Below are 22,046 nucleotides of genomic sequence, written 5' to 3' on the forward strand. Positions count from 1 at the left end.
TATATATATATATATATATTTACTATGCATTTATCGCACTGAATTTAGTTTATATTATTTGAAATTTTCTCAACATCAAACTATATATTTGATTACAAAGTAACTTCATTTTGATTATCAAAATTAATCATAAGTCTAGCTTAATTTATTTTATAGAGAAAGACGCGGGCAAATATGGTCAAAATAGGAAAATATCAGGACCACTTTGTAATACCAGTACAACGTTACGGGTAGAATAGTAATTTTTAAGCAGCATGGCAAGTTCAAAACCAACAGAAAAACAAGAAATTAGGGCAAATGTGCAAAAACCAGCACCATCTCCCAGCCTTACAGACCATCTCCACCGTACATATCAACACTTGGAAAAATCTCGATCGTACGAATAGTCCTCGTTTACCCCGAAATACCAGATCTCCATTTATTGCCGTTAGGGTTTCCATCTCAAATCTCCGATCTCAACCGTCCAATCCATTCATCGGACGGCCAGAATTCCCCATCCCCTCCAAAAAAATCCATACTAGTTTTATTATTTCAGGAAAATTACTTTCTAAACCCTAGGTCTGGCAGGCGGTGACGAAACCGGTTTCTTTATCTTTCGTTTCATGGCTTTTGGGAAACTAACTCGGCAAAAACCCTAGATTTACAGTTTCAGAAGCTCATGAAACCTTTAGCCGTGGCCATATGCGTGACCTCCTCTATCTGATCTTTCAGGTACTATCTTTTTTCACTATTTTGGCCATGATTTTATGCTATAAAGGCCACAATTTGGGATCTTTTCTATGAAGCTATGTATGTTGGAATCAGACGGATCCGAGTCTTTTATAAGGTTCGTGAACCTTTTATTTTTTTGTGTGAATATCGATTTTTGGATACAACATTTGAAATTGGGGTTTGTTTTTGTGCATGATGAATGATGGAAATTCAGGTTTTGCTTTTTGTGCATTTTTATGGTTTAATTGGGCGTCTTGTAGGGTTTTGTAGATGGAGAACAATGTAGAATTCATTGGTTCCGATAAAAGCTTTATGTCATCAAAATCTGTGGATGTGGAGAGCCTGTATATTGAAAAACCTGGGGTTTCCGGGGGTGAATTAGGGTTTGATACCCATGGTTCTAGCGAGAAGAAGCCGTTGAAAAGGAGCCGGACGTCTTCTCGCAAGGCTATGCATGGTTCGGGAAAGCTAAAGACTAAGCATGATGGGCCTGGTTCGGGAAAGCTCAAGCCTAAGCAGCCTAAGCGTGATGATGGGCCTGGTTCGGGAAAGCTAAAGAAGAGAAGAGGCAGGAAAGAGGTTTCTCTAAATAGTTTAGAGCCTCTTCCTAAGAAGAGAAAGAGGGTTGTCAATAACAATGGTTCAGATAGTGGTCCTATTTCTGAGAAGGATAAAAATTTGATCTTTGGCCGAGGCAGGAAGACCACTAATTCCAGTCACATTCCAAACCTCGTCAATAGGAATTCTGATGTTCAAAATCAGAAAACTAAGAAGAATTCGGACACAGGTCTGGTTCAAAATGTTGGAAAAAAGAAGGTGCATTTGAGCAATGTTTCAGAAAGTTTTGGCGAGAACTCGAGCTTAAAAGCTCAAGTTGGTTCAAAGCGTAAGAGTCGCACTACCAGATGGTCGGAAACTTCTAAGAGAGTGTCAGCTTCACCTGCTGATAACAAGCATGGTGGCGCTGAGGCGCTTGGAGTAGAAGAGAAAGCTGAGGAGCTTGGAGTAGAAGAGAAATTTGAGGAGCTTGGAGTAGAAGAGAAAGCTGAGGAGCTTGGAGTAGAAGAGAAATTGGGTTTGGTACCCTCAATAGTCCGGAGAAAGAGGCGTTTTAGAAGAAACAAGCAGTCAGCTAAGGATAAACTAGATGAACCCATTAACAATATTCTGGCTTCACCCACTGATAATAAGCATGGTGAAGAAACTGACAGGCTTCTATTAAAGACAAATTTGGGTTTGGGATCCTCAATAGCTAGAAAAAAGGGATCCTTTAGACGAAACAAAGAGAATGACACTCATAAACTGGATCGACGCACAAAATCTAAGGGCATTAACACTAGTTCGACCATAGAGAATCCCAACCGAAACAACATTAAAAGGAGGAGGAGGACAGGAGTGAATCTGGCCCATGTTGCAGTTTTGGCCGAGAACTCTTTGCACAGAAGTCCAAACTCCATTGCTTCTGATTCTGGCAGTGGGGGTGGTAAACTAGAGATTCCTCTAGGAGATGAGCAAGAAAACCTTGAACAAAATGCTGCAAGGATGCTTTCTTCTAGGTTTAATCCTAGTTTTGGTGGGATTTCTGGAAAATCTACTGGTTCTAGACCTGAATCCACAAGTGGGTCTTCACTAAAAGCTTTGCCCCATTCATCGCCAAAGAGCTTAGAGGCTCGTGCGTTGGTGGGTGGCAAGATTTTGGGGGAAGATAGAAAGGGCAGGGTCTTGAGGCCAAGGAAACATGAGCATAAGGGGGTTAATAGAAAGAGGCGTCGGTTTGTGGAAGTAAAAATTCACGATTCAGATGCTCTTTGGGCTGTTAATAGGAGAATCAACGTTTATTGGCCTTTGGATAAGATGTGGTACCGAGGCATTATCAAGAATTATGACCCAGAGACTAAGTTGCACAACATTCATTATGATGATCGAGATGAGGAATGGCTTTCACTCGAATCTGAAACCTTCAAGATTCTCGTATGGCCTGGTGAGGCATCGAACCGATTTGGTTTTTCAAACGAGAGATCAAGGTCAAAAGAAAGTAATACCCATGAAAATGGATATAAAAATTCAAACGAGAGGTCAAGGTCAAAAGACAGTAATACCTATGAAAATGGAGATGAAAATTCCGGTAAAAATATGGATAGCTTCATGGAATCAGAGCCTATAATATCTTGGCTGGCACGTTCTTTAAAGAAGGCTAATTCTTCCCCAAATAATTCAGAAATGAAAAAGCTATCCGGCATTTCTCAAGACAAACCTCTTTTCGTTGGTCCCAAAAGCTCCTCATTCCAGAGTGACACAGGCTTGTCTAGAAGTAGCCCCCGTTATGTTTATGTTAGAAAACGATTTCACAAGAGAGAACGTGGTCGAAACAAGAGTCTGGAGGAGAGTTTGTCTTGTAAAAGCACACGTGTGTCTGTGAGCTTTCTTGATTCTGTTGCTGATCAGTTGAGGTCTTCTGTGAGCATTCTTGATTCTGTTGCTGATCGGTTGAGGTCTTCTGTGATGGATGATGCATGTGCTTGTGTTGGGATTGATCAGGAGTCTAAGGCCCTTCTTTTATACAATATACTAGATCAAGCAATGTTCTTGTTAGTTTTGCCCCAAATTTGGAAGTTCTATGTTAGAACTGTAGATGAGAGCTTTTGGGTTTATCATACTCTCATGCTCCTTCACTATGGCACTCTAGTGGCTTTGTGGCCTAAAGTTCAGTTGGAGATGCTGATTGTGGATAGTCTTGTGGGGTTACGGCTGCTACAATATGAGGGGTGCTTGATTCAAGCTGTAAATTGTTTGTGCTTGATCCTGAGTTTTTTTTGTCAGTCAGATGGAATGCAGGTTTCTTCAAAAATGTCAAGGATCCAGTCACCAGTTACTTCTATTAGGTTTAAGCTCTCTTACTCTCAAGGTGTGGGTAGACATCTCGTGCTTGTCTTCTACAACTTCTTGGAGCTGAGGAGTTCAAAATGGCGAAACCTGGATGGACTTCTTCGGGACTTCTCTCCAGTCACCAGGACATTGCCTCTGGCCGATTGCATGAATGTGATCTCTTCAACCTTGAAGAACTTTGAGGTAACATCACTTCCTGTCAAGCCAAAAAAAAGTTTCTATCCCCTGTATCACTATTGCCAACTCCTCTCTGTACATTTCTTCTGATTTCCTTTTTATTGGGGTGGACGTTTGGCACTTAACATCTTGAATTTGTGTATTTTATGGTCCCAATTGACATGGGTTTGCTGTTACGTCCTTTTATTTTCTGTGTTGGTTTAAGGATTTGAGAAACCACTGAATATTATTTTTTGTTTTCTTTTGTCCATCATTTGGTTTAGAACATTGAGAAAATTTTGAGGGTTTGTTTTTTATTTATTTTTACAGCAACTATTGTTTTATCTTTATCCAGAGTTTACGAGAGGAATCCTTAAAAGAATTGATGTACCAAGATACAATCAAAGCACCGGTGAATGTAAATGGTATCTCCACATCTGGCATTTCTGACGGGGATCATGGAAGCATTCCTTTATGTTATCATTCTTTTGCCACCATGCCTACTTCCTTTTTCGGGCTGCATATGAAGTTGTCGATCGGAAATCCTACCGCCTCTACTAACTTTCAAAGTTTTGCTCCAGCATCAGCACTGAAGAACGCACTTCACCCTGAAATTATAACCAGTGATGTGGCTATGGTGTCCTCTCCTGTTGAGGATTCCTTAGTTCATGTCAGGGAAGCCATGCAAAAGAATTTGCTAGAGCAAGCTTCTGCAGTACCATACGAACAAGAAAATGTAGAGGCTCATGTTTACTCCAATGAGAATGGAGTAATCAAATCCCCTCATCAATTCTCAAAAGACAAACTCAATGTGAACAACAGACCTGTGGGCTCACTAAGCTTGGGTAAGGCCAATGGGGATGATTCTCATCTCCATGGGAGTGAGATTCGTTTCCAAGGGTATCAGGAGAGCTCAGCTTCAGTTTCTGAGGTTGTTTCTTCCCCAAATGAGTCTGAAGCTGGTTGCATTTCTCATGATGTCAGTGATCAATCCCTTTCTCCATTACACCAAGTAACAAACCTGTCATTTGATGGGGTATCTCAAACTGCAGGAGGTTCAAATTATCTGTCAAGCTGGGATTCTGAGAAGTTGGGCTCTTGTCGCCAAAACCCAACTGGCCCTAGAAGCATTTGGCCACGTAATCGCTTTGGTTCGGTTTCTTCCTCTTTTTCTTATCGCTCGAAGTTGTGGCAGGATGGGGTCTCTAGAAAGCCCCGGTCTCAGCTTTCAGGGCCATTACGTTGCAAGGATAACAATGTTGACTTGAAACCAGCTCAATATCATCGAAGGGGCCGGCCCTATAAGCAAACAAAGATCGATAAGCCAAAGAGGATCGTTCAAGATTCTGGTAGACCGAGGAGGGGTCCTGAGTCATTGTCTTGTGATGCAAATGTGTTGGTCACAACATCTGATAGGGGGTGGAGAGAATGTGGGGCTCAAGTTGTGCTTGAGTCTTTGGATCGTAATGATTGGAGGCTCGTTGTGAAGCTTTCGGGGTCTACCAAATACTCACTCAAAGCACTAAACCCTATGCCGCTCGGGACCACGAATCGATTCACTCATGCTATGATGTGGAGGGGTGGGAATGATTGGAGCTTGGAATTTGTGGACAGGGCTCAATGGGTTGTTTTTAAGGAGATGTATGATGAGTGTTGCAACTTGAACAGTCGTGCCCGCTTGGTCAAGAACATACCTATACCTGGAGTAAGAAGGATTGAAGTTCCTGATTCTGATGGGGCGGGTGTTCCTTTTATCCGCACTTCTAAATATATCAAGCAGGTTGGTACTGAGGTTGACATGGCCTTGGTTCCCTCACGGGTTGTTTATGACATGGATGGTCATGATGAAGAATGGCTTGAGCATAATGAGCTGGATATCACAGAGGAAATGTTTGAGAGGGCAATGGACAAGTTTGAAAAGGTTGCCTATGCTCAACAGCATGATGATTTTACTGTTGATGAAGTTGGTCGTTTCACGGCTGGAATTGGACCCATGGAGGTTATGAAAGCTATTTATGAGTATTGGCAACAAAAGCGGCTTAAATTGGGCATGCCGTTGATTCGGCAGTTTCAGGTATCACACTTATCTTTCTGTACCATTTATCCGAAATCACTCATTGCATTCATGTTTAGACATCTAGCTTGCTAGAACATAACATTTCGTCACTGTGATTTTTTGAGCTTTCAAGGTCTTTTGTTGTATAGGCTACTGCGTGCTGCTGATATTCCAGTAACAGAAACCTCTACAGTGAATTGTTGTAAAATGGAACATTTGAGTGCCATTTACTTTAAAAGATTTGGCAGGACAATGCACTTTTCTTGTGTTTTAAACCATTAATCTGGAGAAATGTGGTCATGATATACTTCTAGATAAGAGATTCAACAGTGTGAAAAAGGAAAAGTAATTCTTGATGAATGTAAAAGTCTTGTCTTTTTCTCACGTTCATGATTTAATTTTTTCTGCTTGGCTCGACTGTCGAGCTCAGCCACCAACCTGACTGAATTATTGGGCCGAGTGCGATTCCTGCCTGAGCCAAAAAAGGGCCAAGGGACTGAAAAATAGTAACAGAAAATTGTGAATCAAAAAAAAAGAAAGATAAAAATAATAAAAAATACAAGGTCATGTTAAATGGGAAATTGTATATAAAACATGGAGTATGAAAAAAGTTCAAATAGAAAATTTTGAGAAAATGGAAAAATCAGAAGAATAGAAAAATCACAAAAAGTATTTACAAAGTGAACTTTAAATCAATTTTAATTGATTTAGTTAAAAAATCAACTTACGGATTTAAATTTAAAAAATGAAACATACCCAAATTTTGAGGCCAATCGCCTGATCAGCATGAATTGATGCCTTAAATCCTTGTGAAAGCTTCATCACACACGCCGAATCAAGAACCCCAAACCAGTTTTGAGTTTGTATCTGGGCGATCAGAGCTCTTGAAAAATTCAGATGAATAGTGAATCCGAATTTAAAATTTCTTGAAATCAAATTTTTTTTTTTTTTGGGTTTCTTTTTCTTCATGAAAGTCAAGCCTATTGTTGGACCAAGAGTTCAAAAAGAGGCTTATGGATCAAATTTCATTGCAGATCAACCATGGATTGCAAATAAATCACAAGTATCAAAATCAGGCTTTAATTTTCAATCTAAAAAATCTATTAAATGTAATGTTTTTCCTCAAATCTAATGTTTCTAATATATAGATTAGCCTATAAAGATACAAATGACTCAATTTATGTTCAAATTGTTAACCCTAGCAAATCAAAGAAAATAAAGAGGATAAGGGGGATGAATTTCTACCCCTTTTAAACTTAGACTAGTACAGTACTTGCCTAAGCACCATACACTTACTGTATATATTGTGTACCTCCGAGTTTTGGGGGGTTTCTGGGCTTGGTACCCTACTGATCCTGAGTAACTCGGGCAAGTCGTAGCGGATCTGCCTGAATTTTCAGACATTGTTTTGAAATTTCATGCTCTGTGAGTCTGTTATTTTATTAAGTTGCATATTGGCTTTGAAAGAAATGCTGCGGTGTTTTGTGCACTTGGGAAATGATTTTGGGAATTACCGGAAGCAGAACAATCTGCCAGCGGACTGTCATTTGAGGCAGTATTGTGGAACATCCAGTTCCTTTTTAAGGCATATGGAATTTTGAATTTGCCAAATATGTAAATAAAGTAATTAACCTTGCAATTCATGTCCTTAATGGTTTTCTCGTTATGAAGTTCATTGCTGATTTCTATGTTTGGCTGGAATAGCCTTTCTCATTCGAGACCCACCGAGCTGTGTAGGGGTTTTGTTTTTCCAAGATTTAGTACTCTCGTTTGATCTGTCTCAAACATCTTGAGCATTTGGCTTTTGTCTTGCCCATCTATATCTTATTAGTTATTACATTATTTCCTCTAGGCTTTTCTTACTGGGTGTTTTCAAATGTTTTGACTGGTTATTAGTCTTAGGAAAAAGTTTATATAAGGTATCAAGCTTATACTATACACATATGGTGCACCTCAAAACTCATTAGAAAAGGTTGTTTTGTCACTAGTAAACCCTCCAATTGATCATCTCCACTTTGATATGTATGAATATGAAAGAAACATTGAATTTCAAGTATTAGCAATAGTACATCTGGTAGCACATTATCTAGACCGTCCATTATCAAGATATTTAAGTATTCATGGATTTGATAGATATGCACTAGTTTTGGAGCTTTCAATTTCATATTAGGGGTGAAAAATACATTTTTTAGGGCGATCATACGAGTTCCGGCCCCTAAAATGCATCTTATAATGAGATTTTGAGGTGCACCTTACTGTGATTGTTTAAGGCTGACACCTTATACAAACCTCACCCTTAGTCTTCAGATGCATTAGAATGCTGCTTGCTTCTCTGCTAGCAATAAATTCCCTTAGTCACAACTTGTCCTTGTTGGGCACACATTTCTTTGCTTCTATGCATAGAAGTCTCTTTATGACATGAAGCGCACACGCTACCCTATTGATTGATATATAGAGATTTATACAGAGATAGAGAAAAATAGGCTCACCTTAGTATACGAGATAAGCACGGAAGTGGACATTCTTTACCCAAGTATGGGTTTCTGAAGTCTCATTTGGTTCTTGTGCTTTGCGCAGCCTCCATTATGGGAGCGATACCAGCGACAGATGAAAGAATGGGAATCCCGAGTGAACCATATTCACAATGCTTCAAATGGAAGCAAAGAGAAGGCGACACTGCTCGAGAGGCCACCAATGTTTGCTTTTTGTTTGAGGCCACGGGGACTTGAAGTTCCCAACAAGGGTTCAAAGCAAAGGTCACAAAGGAAACTATCTGCGGGGGCCTCCAGCTTCATTCAAAGAGAACATGATTCTTGTCAAGTTTCAGGTATACATTTTATTCCTCAACTTAATGAACACACACACAAAAAAAAATTCTTCCTCAACTCACTAGCAAAAGTTACAAGAAAGCCATATTCACTATTCTTTCTTCTTGATGGGCCCATTTTCTCTTTCATACGTTTAATACAGGCAGAAAACTTAATGGGTTTTTGGGTGTAGAAGAGAAGTCCTTAAATACCATCCAAAGCATTGAGCTTTCAGAAGAAGCAGCATTTAGAGGAGTCCGACCAAGGATCAGTATACTGCAAAAGGAGGGCCCCAAACTCCAAAGAAGTGATTCTTCACAGTCTAAACGAGGGTGGTCCATTCAAAGACCAACTCGAAATGGGGTTCTTCGTGTTTGGGGCACAAACTCACCCAAATGGTCCAATAACAAAGAGTGCCAATCAGATGGGATGATGGGTTCTTATAGAGAGAAAGCTGAGCGTCCTTATAGAGATAGAGCTGAACACTTGAATGGTGCAAACTTTGAAAGCCAGTTCAGAGTAAGAGATGCTGCTAGTTCTGCACAGCATGCCTCTAATCTGGCTAAACTCAAGCGTATCAAAGCTGAAAAGCTGTTTCAGAAGGCTGACCTTGCTCTTCACAAGGCTTTTGTGGCTCTTTTGATTGCTGATGCAATACAAAAGGCAGAGAAGGAGAGAGACGTAGAGGTCACCACATCCCAATCTGAAAATGAAGAGAGACCAAATGGTCATGAGCTCAGCATGGAAAAAGGGGTCAATGGTCTGCTAGTTGATGATGTAGCGAACAGACTGGCCTTAGTGCCTTTTTCCCAATAGAGTGATGGAGTTCTAAAAGGGTTTTCTTTGTCCGTGGCTGTGTATAAGAGAAGAAGATTGCTTCATTGAATCTTTACACTGCCAGTACTGACCAAATTATGGTGGCAATATCTGATTTTGCAGTGGAAGAGTTTTTACAGTAGGTACCTCTCCATGAATTTCAGAACTTATACAACGAGCAAGCAACATTGGCATGTAGGAATTTGCATTGGTGATCACTGTACAGAATTGTTTCTTTTTTTTTTTATCTACTTTTTCTCCTTTCCAGAAAGTCTCTGTCTTCTGCCTTTGCTTGAGCATTTGGCTATAATAATAGTGCACAGCCATAACTTTTGGATTTTGAAGTTACATGATGGATTTTGAAACGCATTACAAGGTGAGAGTTGCACCTGGATCTTGTCTCATCTTATTCTCAACATTTTATGAAGATTTTCATGTGCTTTTGCTTAGTTAAAGGTCAGTCAGAAGTGGTAGTTTTGGGGTTGACCTTTTTGCATCTTTCTTGCTACATTCTTGTACAGTTTAAATTAAAATTCCTAGCAACCCATGTGACATTATTTAACACAAACTTTGAGATGCCATGATTATATGCTTCATCTTAAGAAATCCTGGAGATTCTCTCAGCTTAAAAAGTCAGATTCTCTCAGCTTAAAAAGCTGTAAGCTTTGTCAACTGTTGTGCAACCTATCAAGCTGAAGGAATGAAAATTGTCACGAACAGGTTATCTCAAACTTTTGGTTCCTCTGTATTGAGAGTTTTCATTTAGTTATGTTAATGTATCATCAGAAGTATCTGATTAGGCTGCTTAATGTTCTGGTTTACCCTATAGGATTTCTGTGAATTTATCGCCCTGGAGAATTGTTTTATTTATAAAACTGCTCCTGTTTGGTGTCCTAAGGACTTGTTTCTGTAGGAAGATGAGACATCTGCAATCCTCTCCTCTAATGAGCTAAGCAGAACTGTCTGTTGTGAAATCATATTACGGGTCACTTCATATAGGTTAGGACTTTGCTCATTGATCTGTCAACTGGATTTTGAGTTATTGATATGGATAATTTTTAGTTTGGCCTTTGTTTTAAGAAGCTTTAAGGTGTGTTAGGTTTACAGTGACTTGGGTGCTTATGAAGTCTTGAGTGACACTGATGAAGGTATGTAAGCATCTGATAATTGAACCTTTGTATATGCCAATGCTTCTTGTGAGAACATGGATGACAATACATGTAAATCTCAGACTTTTGAATTGATCGAGAAATAGTTGCCCATCATAAAAAAGACTTGGATGTGAATAAAGAGACCCTACGAGGAAGATTGGTTAAGATTGCCTCATTCCCCCCTTTAAATAGGACTTTGCCCAAGAGCCAGTGGGGTTCTGCGTGGATTCTTGGGGTAGTTATTTGGACACCATGATGCAGGTTGTTTCTTAGTTTACTTTTGCAATCATTTGTGAATGCATGCTATCCTTGAGTACTACATGAACAATAAGAGATGTTGCCCTCTATACATAATGGAATATGATGTCAATAGTTCTCCGGTTTCAGAATGGTTCCAAACTATGTGATTGAAGTGATGTGCCCATGTCCACGAGTAACAACATTGTGCATTGTGCGGCGATTTTGGTTTTAGGGATTTGCTATATTAGCTACTATGAAAACATGAAAGTTTTCTTGTAGTTATTATGTCTAGTGTAACATTTGCTATCATTTAGGAACTTTAGAAGGAGAGGAAGTGGCTTCAAAGGGTATGACCATTGATAGAGCATAATGGTAGATCGGGATTCATGTAGCCGACCTTAGTTATTTGGAAAAAGGCTTTAACGACGATGATGATGATGATGGATGGAGAGTAAGTGGAGATCAAGATGGTATATGAGGTGCTGTTGCCAGGGAGCTTGTTAGCATTGGCATGCACAGTTTCTTGGGGAAAAGAAGTAATGGATCTGCAAAAATTGGCATGAAAGGAAAGGAGCATGATGAGGGAACATTGGGAAGTTTAAAGTAGAAAAACATATGAGAAAACTTTAAGTAATGGAGAAATGTGAAGTTTAAAGTCGAAAAACATATGAGAAAACTTAAAAGTAATGGAGAAACTCTTGTGCTACGATGTTGCTTAGAGTTCATTGAAAGCCTCACGAGGAAATGTATGGAAAACTTGGAGGTGCATAGAATACATGGTAAAAGAAATGTTCATGTGTGAGAGAAAAATGTAGAAATGGATGAAGCATGGGAAGTTTAACTTCTCTTGTGAACCATCCTTAAGTGTCAGGTCTCTAGCCAAAAAATTCGCGTGTTAGATGGTTTCATATGTCAATACGGTTACTAGTTGGTGAATATAATTTCAGAATAAGTCCTGTTATTTTGAGAGACAGAGAGAGAGGTGTTGACATCACATCTTGTTTAAGTGCATGCACATCACTGGGAAAAGACTGAATAGGCATTTTATATGGTGGTGTGTATAGAATAATGCTAATATAAACACACCGTCTTTTGTCATTTGACTTATTTCAAATGAGTTGATGACGGACGGACGGACGGACGTACGATGGAGTGAGTGACAGAGAGAGATTTACTCCATTACTTGGGTTATGTGTGCGTTACTTGGGTGATGAGAGAGAGATACTCCATTACTTGGGTGTTAAGAGAGAGAGAGAGAGACAGACAGTTACTCCATTACTTGGGTTATGTGTGTGAGAGAGATTTACTCCATTACTTGGGTTACGGTGAGGTTTGTATAAGCTTGTCTCTTTATGCTATAAAAGTAACGTGCGCTTATAAAATTTACCTTTAGAGATTGCACTTGGTATCAAAAATCTTATGATAAAACACTTGAAATCATGGAAACAAACGGTCCAAGATGTACTACTTTTTGGACTTAGAATTCTTTTAATGGTGCAGTTTGTATAGAGCCTAGATTCTAAACAATCAAATTAGAGCCTACCTTCAAATGGTGTTGAGAAATGTGCTTTCAGTACTGGAAATCTTTTTTATAGCTTTAAAATATAGTTTCATTTTTATGTATTAAGTTTAAAGCCTAAAAAATAGTGAAGATCGAGAGATCTATGAAAACTTGAAAATCTTTAAAATTGATTGGCAAAAAATGTGTTACAAAATACATTATTTTCAAAACTTGAAATCCATTTTTTTTGTCATGTACAAGCATCTTGATAACTAGATAATCAATTTGAAGATATTGGAGAATCAAAACATCCTCTTCTAGTGAAAATTTTGGGATAAGCCCGAATTGATTGTTTAGAGCCTGGGCTTTATATAAACTTTTCTCTTCTTTTAATTCTTCTTGTCCATTCATCTCTCCAACACCAAAACACTTTTGAGGTGGTGCACCATACTTCTACTGCATAAGGTTGCAACAATGTATAAACTTTTTCGTTTCCCAAAAAAAAAAAAAAATCTTTTATAAACTTTATCTTTCTCCAAAAAAAAATCGTATATAAACGTTTTCCCTCGGGTTATGGCCCCCAAACTCACTTCTCTATCTCTCTCTCTCTTACTAGTGTCCAGAAAACCCAAAAATACCAGAGGGACCCATAACAATGTAAAGCCCAAAACCTGAAAACAAGAGAGGGTACCATAAGTATGTATCCCCTAGTGTTCAACAATTCTCTCTCTCTCTCTCTCTCTCTCTCTCTCCTATCCTTTGAAAAAGCGAAAAGAGAATTGGAATCATCGATAGGCGCTCAAGCAATCTAAGAACATCTACAAATGACAAAAAATGGAATCAACACGAAGAGGATAAAAACAACAAAAAAGGGGGAGAAAGATGGCAGCCTCCTCATTCTGCATCCGAACGTTGAGGCACATCAAATAATGCTTATACCCACATTCACTTGATCTTCATGACCTTGTGGAGTACCCCTGCCAATCTATTGTACATGTGATGCTTGAGGAACATCTTCTCCACCTTACTTCTCCCCTGGAGTCCCATTCTCTCTCTAGCCCATGGGTTTTTAAGAAGAAAATGTATGTTTTGAGCAAGTATAGGGACCCCGTCTCGGCCAAGAGGGTGTAGAAGTCCATTAACTTCGTGATCTACAATCTCTCTTGTGCCCCCAGCATCAGTCCCAAGAATCTGTCCAAAAAAAAAGAGAGAGATATTGGTTCATCTACATGACAATGCTAGCCTTGTTATCCAAACTAATGCGAAACTCTCTCTCTATCATAAAAATTCACACCAGGATGGGCAACAATACTCGTATCTATGAAGTCAAAACATGACTACGGCGAGCTACATCACCCATCCCATCTCTCTCTCTCCCTCCATACACACATACACAACAAAACCAACACCTTAAAAATCTACATCAACATATCTATAAAACTCTCTCTCTCTCTCTCTCTCTCTGGTTTAAACCCACATATCAATGAGCTACATCACCACTCTCTCACAGCATAGCAACCACCATACTGGGCTACATCACCCAACCCTCTCTCTCTCTCTCTCTCTCTCTCCCTGAGCAAACCCACACTAAAATGAGCTAAATCTACTATTTATAGTGTCAAGGAGTGGTGACAGCTGCCATTCTGTATGCGTTAAGCATGTGGTGGATTTTCCCTGAATAATGCGCATAATTTGAAAGGCGACATGGTTTCCCTTTTACTTATGACAATGAAAAAGAAAAGAAAGAGATAAAACATAGGTGTACATACCGGTAATCCAAATGCCATTGCTTCGATTGTTACTCTACCAAATGTTTCCCCGTGCCCCTGTCAAGCAAACAACCCAAGCAAATAAAATGATTTTGCAGGAATTTATGAAAAGAGGAATAAGAATTACACAAAACTGAACCGGAAAATTATATATACATGTGCATATATTCCCACAAAATCAATAGCTACATTTCATCTTTCTACTAATTAAGAGAAAACTGAACCTGAAGTTAAAACAGAGTCAACATTTTTCAAGTGTGTGTAGTGCATTAAGTTGAATGCTGTTGCAATTATTACAGGTTTTCCTAAATCAATAAACATGACTTTATCCAGAAAAATGGTTCATTAAATTGAAATTCAGTGCCTTATCGTTTCTACGTTTCAAATATTTGGTTAATTTGCTGTATATGGCATCTTATCAATATGAAGTGGCTCTGTTGCTGTTGTAGTTGGTTTTCTTTTTTTTCTTTACATGGTATCTCAATACATTAGGCGAATTCCATCTTTCTTAATGTATGCATAATAACATCGTAATTACCTTGTACATACACAATGTTACATTGATAATTGGTCAAACTATACTTTTACTCTTCTCTGGAAAAATTCAACATAGTTTATTCAACTTTATGTCAACAACAGAAAAACATGCATTAATCATATCCATAGTACATTAATTGTGCTCTCTGAGAGATTATTTGGACAGATTTCCATTTCAAAGCTACGGGATTAACTCTTAAGGAGTTAGCTTTGGATTTCGAAGTAAACAAAACTAATACGGATATTTATAGGTCCCAGCTTCCCAGGAAGAATTGGAACAATTCTCTTTCCTTATTTTCTTTAAAGAAGTAATATAATCTCACTTGAAAGAGAAGCCTAGTCACACCGTCATATGCAATCGCATTGTCAACAATGATAATCAACTCCTAACTTCCATATTTCAAATCCAGTCCTTGTACATCATAACTGCCACAACCTACATCCATTTACTCTTAAAGAAGTTCTCACTACGGCCAATTTGCATGGGAAAATTCTTCAATAAAGAGGGACACATTCTATTTTGGTGTATTCAGTTCAGGATTGAGAAAAGTACACACGCACACAGGCTCTAGGGTAGTTGCTCAAAAATCCTCATTTTGGTTCTCTACAATCCTACAGATTTATAAGTATGGATCAAAGAATATATAGTTCGTGGGGTCTAAACAATACATCTAATCTAGTCAATAGTGGGAAACACTTGAGCATTTCCCTTGCACTTAAGCGTTTCCCTTACCCCTAGACTGTGGTATGTAAATTTTGCTCTTCAAGATTTACTCCAAGCTTGCAATCAAGTGCTTATTTCCTCTATTCTGCTTCCTGAAACACAACCTTTATCTGAAGGAAAATTGTTTCATGCGGGATGGATCACATTTCTACAATATGCGGTTCAAATGTATAAAGCATCCATCTTGAAGATGGATGCAAATAGGTGGTCCATCTAAAAACAAGTGTAACTAATGGTCCAAATGTTTTCTTAATATAATTATTATTTCTAGTTTTTAATTTTTATTTATTTATTCATATTCATGATCTCCATGTTAAAGATTATATATTCTCTAAAAATTAGAAGAATTCAATTATATTTAAAATACATATTTATTGCCAAGCCCGCATTTCAACAATATGCGGGCTGGCCGCATAGAAACCGTGTCCTTATCTGAATTAGGATACTGTTTTGACAAGTCAGTGGACTCAACTATTTAGACGCATCCCCCTCCAAAATCCATTTTAGAGATGGATTTTGGATCCAAATTTTTAGGGGTTGATAATGTCAACCATGTTGATCATGATGAATCTGTCAATCTGAAAAAATAAAAATAAAAATAGCATATTTGGATTTTTACTTTACATCATTCAGTTTAGTTTTTGATTGAGGTACCTTTTTCTTCGCAGCCCATAACTGTCTCTTGATGCATCAAACACTTTCCCTTAAATTAGTATAAGAACTCATAGACTATTTTTAAAAGGTTTTAGAAAGGTAGATAAATTCCATCCAAGTACTCAACACTGGGGTCAATTTAAATCATAGTGGGTAAAAGATAATAGTTGCTTCCATAAATAAACACCTACGGAACAAAGTGATTCATTGCTCAAGTTGATTACATATCTGCACACAACAAAGCTACTCTTGCCATTGAGAAGATGAAATGAGCATGCTCAAGACCTAAGTTTCAAGTTTGCTTTTCATTGAACAGAAATAGATGAATGCAAAACTGGACTAGACTTAAATTGCTGACACATTTATAGTATAAGAAAAGTATACAATGACACCATTTATTTTTGATATGAGAAGATGACAATTATCATTAACCGTTAGATTTGAAATTTGGCGGTTGAGGATGTGTCATTATTTGGGCATAAAGTCCAAAATAAAATTTCTGGGATGTTGTGACACACTTTCACCTATTGGATTTCATATCCAATGGCCAGAAGTGATTGTGACCTCCTTTGTACAAAAAATAAAAGGTATCGTTTGTATAAGGTTGCAACCTTAAACAATCAAATTAAGGCGAACCTCCAAATTTTATCATAAATATAATTTTGCTGTAAAAAAGTCTTAGGATGGCTTGAGAATCCATTTTCATCTCTAATTATATGAATCTTAAACTCCAAAATATGGTTCCAATCATGTAGATCCATAAACACTTGAAAATCTTGATAATGGATGGTCCAAATAATAGGTTGCAAAATACACTATTTTTAGGACTCAAAATCTTTTTTTTTTTTTTATATTCATACATCTCGATGTTGAGATGATCAATTAGAGGGTTTTCCAATATCAAAAGAACCTTTTATGATGGATTTTTGAGGTGCACCTTAATTCTATATTTTAAGGTTGCATCCTTATATAAACTTTTTCCAAAAATAAATGGTCTCATATTATACAACCCCTCTATTCTAACCTTGCCAGATTTAATCCCATAGTCATCAAAAGAAAGACACAAAACTAATTATAGGACTTAACATCGAATGTAAAATGGAAAAAGTTAGATTTAACGGCACCTGGGCATTTATCACATAAACATCTGCTGCAGCATAGAGAGATGCCACATTGGTAGTTGCTGGAGTCCACAACATTAATTTTGATAGCTCAGGATGCTGAGACAGAAACCGCAGAATAACCTTCACAAATAACACTTTGTTACTCTTGGACCCCATTGAACCAATCAAAATTTTTAGACCCTGCTCCTGCCTGTCTTCATTCTCTGACAACAACTTCCTTCTTTTACGCCTTTTGGGTTTGCCACCCTTGTGCTTGTGACCACGAGGTGGAGAAAGAATAGAAAAATTGGAGCTCTTATTTTCCGAGTCACTCACAATATCGCTAGTTGATCCAAAAGATTTGAAGGATCCATTTGTTGATTTGTTGTTTAAAAGACTGGGTTCAAGGAGAATCCTCGATTGCTGATTCTTTTCCATGGTAGGATGGTCTTGGCTGGTTATATTCAATGAGAGGTGACTCTCATAATCTATGTTTGAAGAAAAATTCTTGCTGATTGTTAAAAGAGCCGATTCAAGAAACAATAATTGGCCCTTTCCGGGGTTGATACTACTCAGAGTCATCACAAGCATATCATTAGGAGTTAAACCCATCTCTCTCCTGATTTCATCTCTCAACAACTTTCTTCTCTCCAGCATTTTGTCAATGCTGAATGTAGGAGTACTTAAGGAGGTATTAAAACCTGCGACAAATGCCAATTCATCATTTACAGAGAGAGGAACAATATCCAGAGGGGATTTTAACCGAATGTGCTCCTCTTTGCACCAGGTTAACCATTGCTGAGATTGCGATTCAGATAAGAAAAGCAATTTCTTCACTTTATCAAGCATGTTTTTAGCCCGGTCAAAATATGGCCGCCTATTCTCCATGATCCACCATATAATTTGACTTCCACTGCTTGGGTAATTTGCAAGATACTGTTCTGGAAGACAAAAACAATCATGAATCTAGTATCAGACTGGCTCAGTGATGAAAAGAGTAGACAGATACGAAAAGAGTAGATGGATGCGACAAAGGGCTTCTCTCTTTATATTAGAATAACCAGATTTCAATATGAATTCAAAAACCATCTGAAATACTATGATTATTTAAAAAATAATATGAAAACCTTTTAAAGAAATGATCTGTCCAGGATCGAAATATGACTTCAATGTGTCACAACAAAGGGCAAAATACCCTTGACTGTGCTACATTCAAGCATCAGTATTATAAAGTAAAAAGAAAGCATATGAATATATAAATGTATGCGTTTATGTGTCAACAGTCATCACCAATGATAAATCAAATTACAGCAAAGCTATAATTTTCCAGCTAAGAATTCAAAAGATGTTGGAGCATAAATATCCGAAAAACAAAACAAAAGAAAAGTTTGAAAGGTTTCTCTTACCGATCCAATCAGAACATACTGCCGAACCTGCAATCACTAGATCTGCCTTCATGGCAACCTTGTAGCTGAAATCAGCCTTGTCCTTGAGCACTTTGATACCCCGCCTAGAAAGCTCTGCCATCAATCCACCTTTCTTGCTAAGAACCACAGCAGACACAGTTCCCCCACAACTGAGAAGCTCAGTTGCGAGCTCCATCATTGAAAGAGGGGCACCAGTCATGGAGAGCTCATGAAGTATAACAACAAAAGATCTACCCCAAACCATATGAGCAAATTCCCCTTTCCTATCACAGGTACCAGACCTCTTTCCTGCACTCCACCCCAAAACACTGTCTTCCACATTACCAAAAGGCCCAACAACCAACCCATATGAAGTATTTTTGCTTGGCATCCCATCAAATTCTCCTACATTAAACATGGTATTATTCCCAGTATTTTTATTGCTTCCTCGAGCCCCCACTTTACCACTTTTTTGCTTGGTTCGATTAGACCTTTTAGGTTTCCTTGTAGTGGTACCACGCTGAATAGAAACAAGTGAAGCCTCCTTTGTGGTCCAATTTCCCTTCTTCTTCAATGATTCTATGAGCAACCTCTTTTGGTCTGACCCTTGTTGATCTTCTTTGGGTTGCTTCTTGTGAGAAACATTATATAGTAAAGAATTCACGTGGTTTGTATGAGGTTTATTTTGGGGATCTAGACTCTGGTTTGATGCTCGGTTGCTGATATTTGTTTCCTTAGAGTTGCTTTGATAACCAAGGAACTGTTCATTGTCTTCGTGATGGGCCCATCTTGATTGCACATAAAATCCCACATAGCTCCACACTGCAATTATAACTAACAAAGGTAGCAACCTCTTGCTTCTGACCCAATATGCAGGGCTTGCACGTATTCGGCCTTCTTTACGAGGAGTATGACTAAAATGAGACCTTCGAAAAGATGGAGAAGATCGAGGGGTTAACCTCCCCGAGAGAGTAGATTTCAAGCTTCCACTTGGCCGTAAAGAGATCTGGCGCAATGTTCCTGGTAGTTCTCTTCGATTATTATCAGTCTCGTCCATTGTAACCTCAAATACCCACAAGTCAAACAATCATCCTCAAATACCTTATTTCCTGCATAATTGTCAAGGACTTCCCTTAACCCTGAGTCCTTGACTTTCTAACAGACCCCAAGCTAATCTAGAAGATCTCTGATATAAACCTGAATTCATAGCATGCATAAACTGAAATAAGAAAACTCACATCCTTGCATCATCCCTATGTCGGAATTGTTAATCCAAAAACATCGATCATGTGCCCAAAGTACACCATGTCTATATCACATATATGAAATCACGTATGTATAAGTCCTTGCTATCTTCAACCATGAGAATAGAAACATCAAACTTAGGACCATTGTATATGTGCATTACGAAACACAAACTATGGAAATCCCTCACATTAGATTGCCAAATAGTTACTTCATATTAGTGCTCCAAATACACAAGGAACCCAAATTCCCCACTCAATTCATTTGGATCCAATGGAAATCCAACTGAGACACTGTGACCAAACCTCTACCGCACCAACATACCCTTTTACCTATTAATGACATATTAATCAACAAAACACAACCATTACTGCAAGAACTGATAGCAGAGCTGATTATTATATTTTTTGTGATGGAACTAGAGATCCTTGAATGCCAACTAGAAAAAATACATATTCACGCTATTTTCAATTCAGCTTAAATAAATAGTTACTAAGTAAATAAGAAATAAGCTGATCATTCAGATTCAGATTCTGAACCTGCTTTTCTAGGTAATTTCAGAGTTCAAATCAATTTGCAAATTACTAAGAATATAAGATTTCATATGCGAGTCGACACATTACTGTTTCCTGGTATCAAATATGTGTAAACCGACAACTCTTGACCTAACAAGTTAAAAGACGAACTGTTCTCCAGATCATAATCAATGGAATTACACATAGCATTAATCAATATACAAAACCAAAATCCATAAGCGCGACTAGAGATGAATAACATTAGTACATTACTCTGTTCTTTTATCTCAACTTTACGCAGACGTACTATCTTTGAACTACAGAGTGATAAAGATTAAAGAATAACTTATCTTCAAGTTTCTAGCAAGGAAGAGTAATTTTTTTAGAAAATTAGTCTACAGATTAATAAGAATCAATCAATACAGGATTCATAGCATAATGGACTGCATTTTTGTGCAACAGTGTGAAAATGAACTGGTCTTGGAGAATGTTAGTAAAGAAAATCAGAATTCTTCAGATTTACAGAGGACTCTGAGTGTTACTGACTGAAAAAGGAAATGATCTTGCAGATCTTTAGAGAAAAAAATGCCAATCCATAGAAACTACAAAGTATTCTGGAAATTTCACAGTGAATTTTGAAGTTATCTTTGAAAATCTTTTGCAAAATAAACCCTACTTCCTTGGATTCACAGAATGTTTTTGAGTATTACAGATTGAAAAATGAATTGATCGTGAAAATTCTTAGTAAAATAATCCAAATTCATTTTCAAAGGTTTTTGGAGTGTCACAAAGTGAGAATGAACCGATTTTTGGCAAATGAACCCTGATTCCCAGGATTTTCACAGAATTCTGAGTGTTCATACTGAAACATTAACTGATCTGGCAAATGTTTAGGAAACTCAACCCGTGCATCTAGAGAGGGTTTCAGAGCTACAAATGAGGTTATATTTTCCCAAGTAACCCGTATTTTTCTGATTTACCAAGGATTTCAAGTGTTACAGAGCGAAAAATGAGATGATCATACTGATCTTTAGTATAAGTTTAAGTTCTTTGCATTTACAGAGGATTTCTGAGTGTTTCAGAGCAAAAAATGAGCTGAAATTTACAATATCTAGTAAAAGAAGGTCCAAATTATTCGAATTCACATACTCTATTTTAGTGTCATACATTGAAAAATGAGCAGATCTTGAAGAATTTTAATCAAAGAAATCCCAAGTCTTTGCATTTACAGAGATCTTCAGAGTGTTTCAGAGAAGAAAAACGCGCTGATCATTTGCAAAGAAACCCTAATTCTTCGGATTTGCACAGAGGTTTGAGAGTCAACTAAGAGTGAGCAATGAAGATCACGGCTGAGATTCATCAAAAAACTTACAGATCCGCAAATGAACGGAATTTATGGCCCTTCGATACAAAGTAAGAAATCCTGTGCGTAAAAAAGCCCGATTTTATCGTGTCTGAAATTTTGAAAGATACTGCCTCGAAGTGAGGTCGTGTGTTGGCGTTTATATAGGTAACATTTACGAAACTGCCCTCAGATTAGTTAGAAAAAGACGAAAATGCCTTTGAATTGTTTCGTGAAAATTTCGTGATGTAGCGGGGAACTGCGGCTTAGGGGAAATTTTGGACTTCCGAAGTATCGGTAAGTTTTGGATTTTGGGCCTGCAGTGTGCAATAAGGTGCCTTCAAATAGTATCGAGAAATATAGATTTAATATTTGAAATCTTTGTTATAGCTTTAAAATATATTTTTATATCTAATTATAAAATTCA

At 37.9% G+C, this 22,046-nt stretch overlaps 2 protein-coding genes across 18 annotated transcripts; one reads left to right on the top strand and one right to left on the bottom strand.

Moving 5' to 3' along the window:
- The first annotated feature begins 274 nt into the window (after positions 1–274).
- On the top strand, positions 275–9,881 carry LOC18434233 (Enhancer of polycomb-like transcription factor protein). 7 transcript variants are annotated; one of them, XM_020667196.2, is made up of 5 exons: positions 275–711; positions 982–3,780; positions 4,109–5,827; positions 8,387–8,636; positions 8,780–9,881. In XM_020667196.2, the coding sequence occupies exons 1-5, from the start codon at positions 682–684 to the stop codon at positions 9,430–9,432; spliced, it is 5,451 nt and encodes a 1,816-aa protein (XP_020522855.1). In that variant the 5' UTR covers positions 275–681; the 3' UTR covers positions 9,433–9,881. The 7 variants fall into 7 exon arrangements, with proteins under 7 accessions (XP_020522855.1, XP_020522858.1, XP_088724179.1 ...); XM_020667199.2 differs by having other exon boundaries at positions 291–711; positions 972–3,780; XM_088868053.1 differs by having other exon boundaries at positions 291–711; positions 8,810–9,881.
- Positions 9,882–12,996: 3,115 nt separating this feature from the next.
- LOC18434232 (UDP-Glycosyltransferase superfamily protein) lies at positions 12,997–21,756 on the bottom strand. 11 transcript variants are annotated; one of them, XR_016056366.1, is made up of 5 exons: positions 21,650–21,756; positions 18,518–19,714; positions 17,133–18,047; positions 14,094–14,150; positions 12,997–13,515 (listed from the first exon to the last, which is right to left on the bottom strand). XR_016056366.1 is itself a non-coding variant. In XM_011625069.3 (5 exons), exons 2-5 carry the CDS (start codon positions 19,572–19,574, stop codon positions 13,270–13,272), a joined length of 2,280 nt encoding a protein of 759 aa, XP_011623371.1. In that variant the 5' UTR covers positions 19,575–19,714; positions 21,650–21,756; the 3' UTR covers positions 12,997–13,269. The 11 variants fall into 11 exon arrangements, 6 of the variants coding, with proteins under 6 accessions (XP_011623371.1, XP_006844370.1, XP_020522873.1 ...); XR_016056364.1 differs by having other exon boundaries at positions 18,518–20,094; XR_016056367.1 differs by having other exon boundaries at positions 21,445–21,756.
- Between the last annotated feature and the right edge of the window lie 290 nt (positions 21,757–22,046).

Source organism: Amborella trichopoda, chromosome 5, assembly GCF_054954075.1.
Source record: "Amborella trichopoda isolate Santa Cruz 75 chromosome 5, AtrichopodaSantaCruz75HAP2 v2.0, whole genome shotgun sequence".
Lineage (NCBI taxonomy): Eukaryota > Viridiplantae > Streptophyta > Magnoliopsida > Amborellales > Amborellaceae > Amborella > Amborella trichopoda.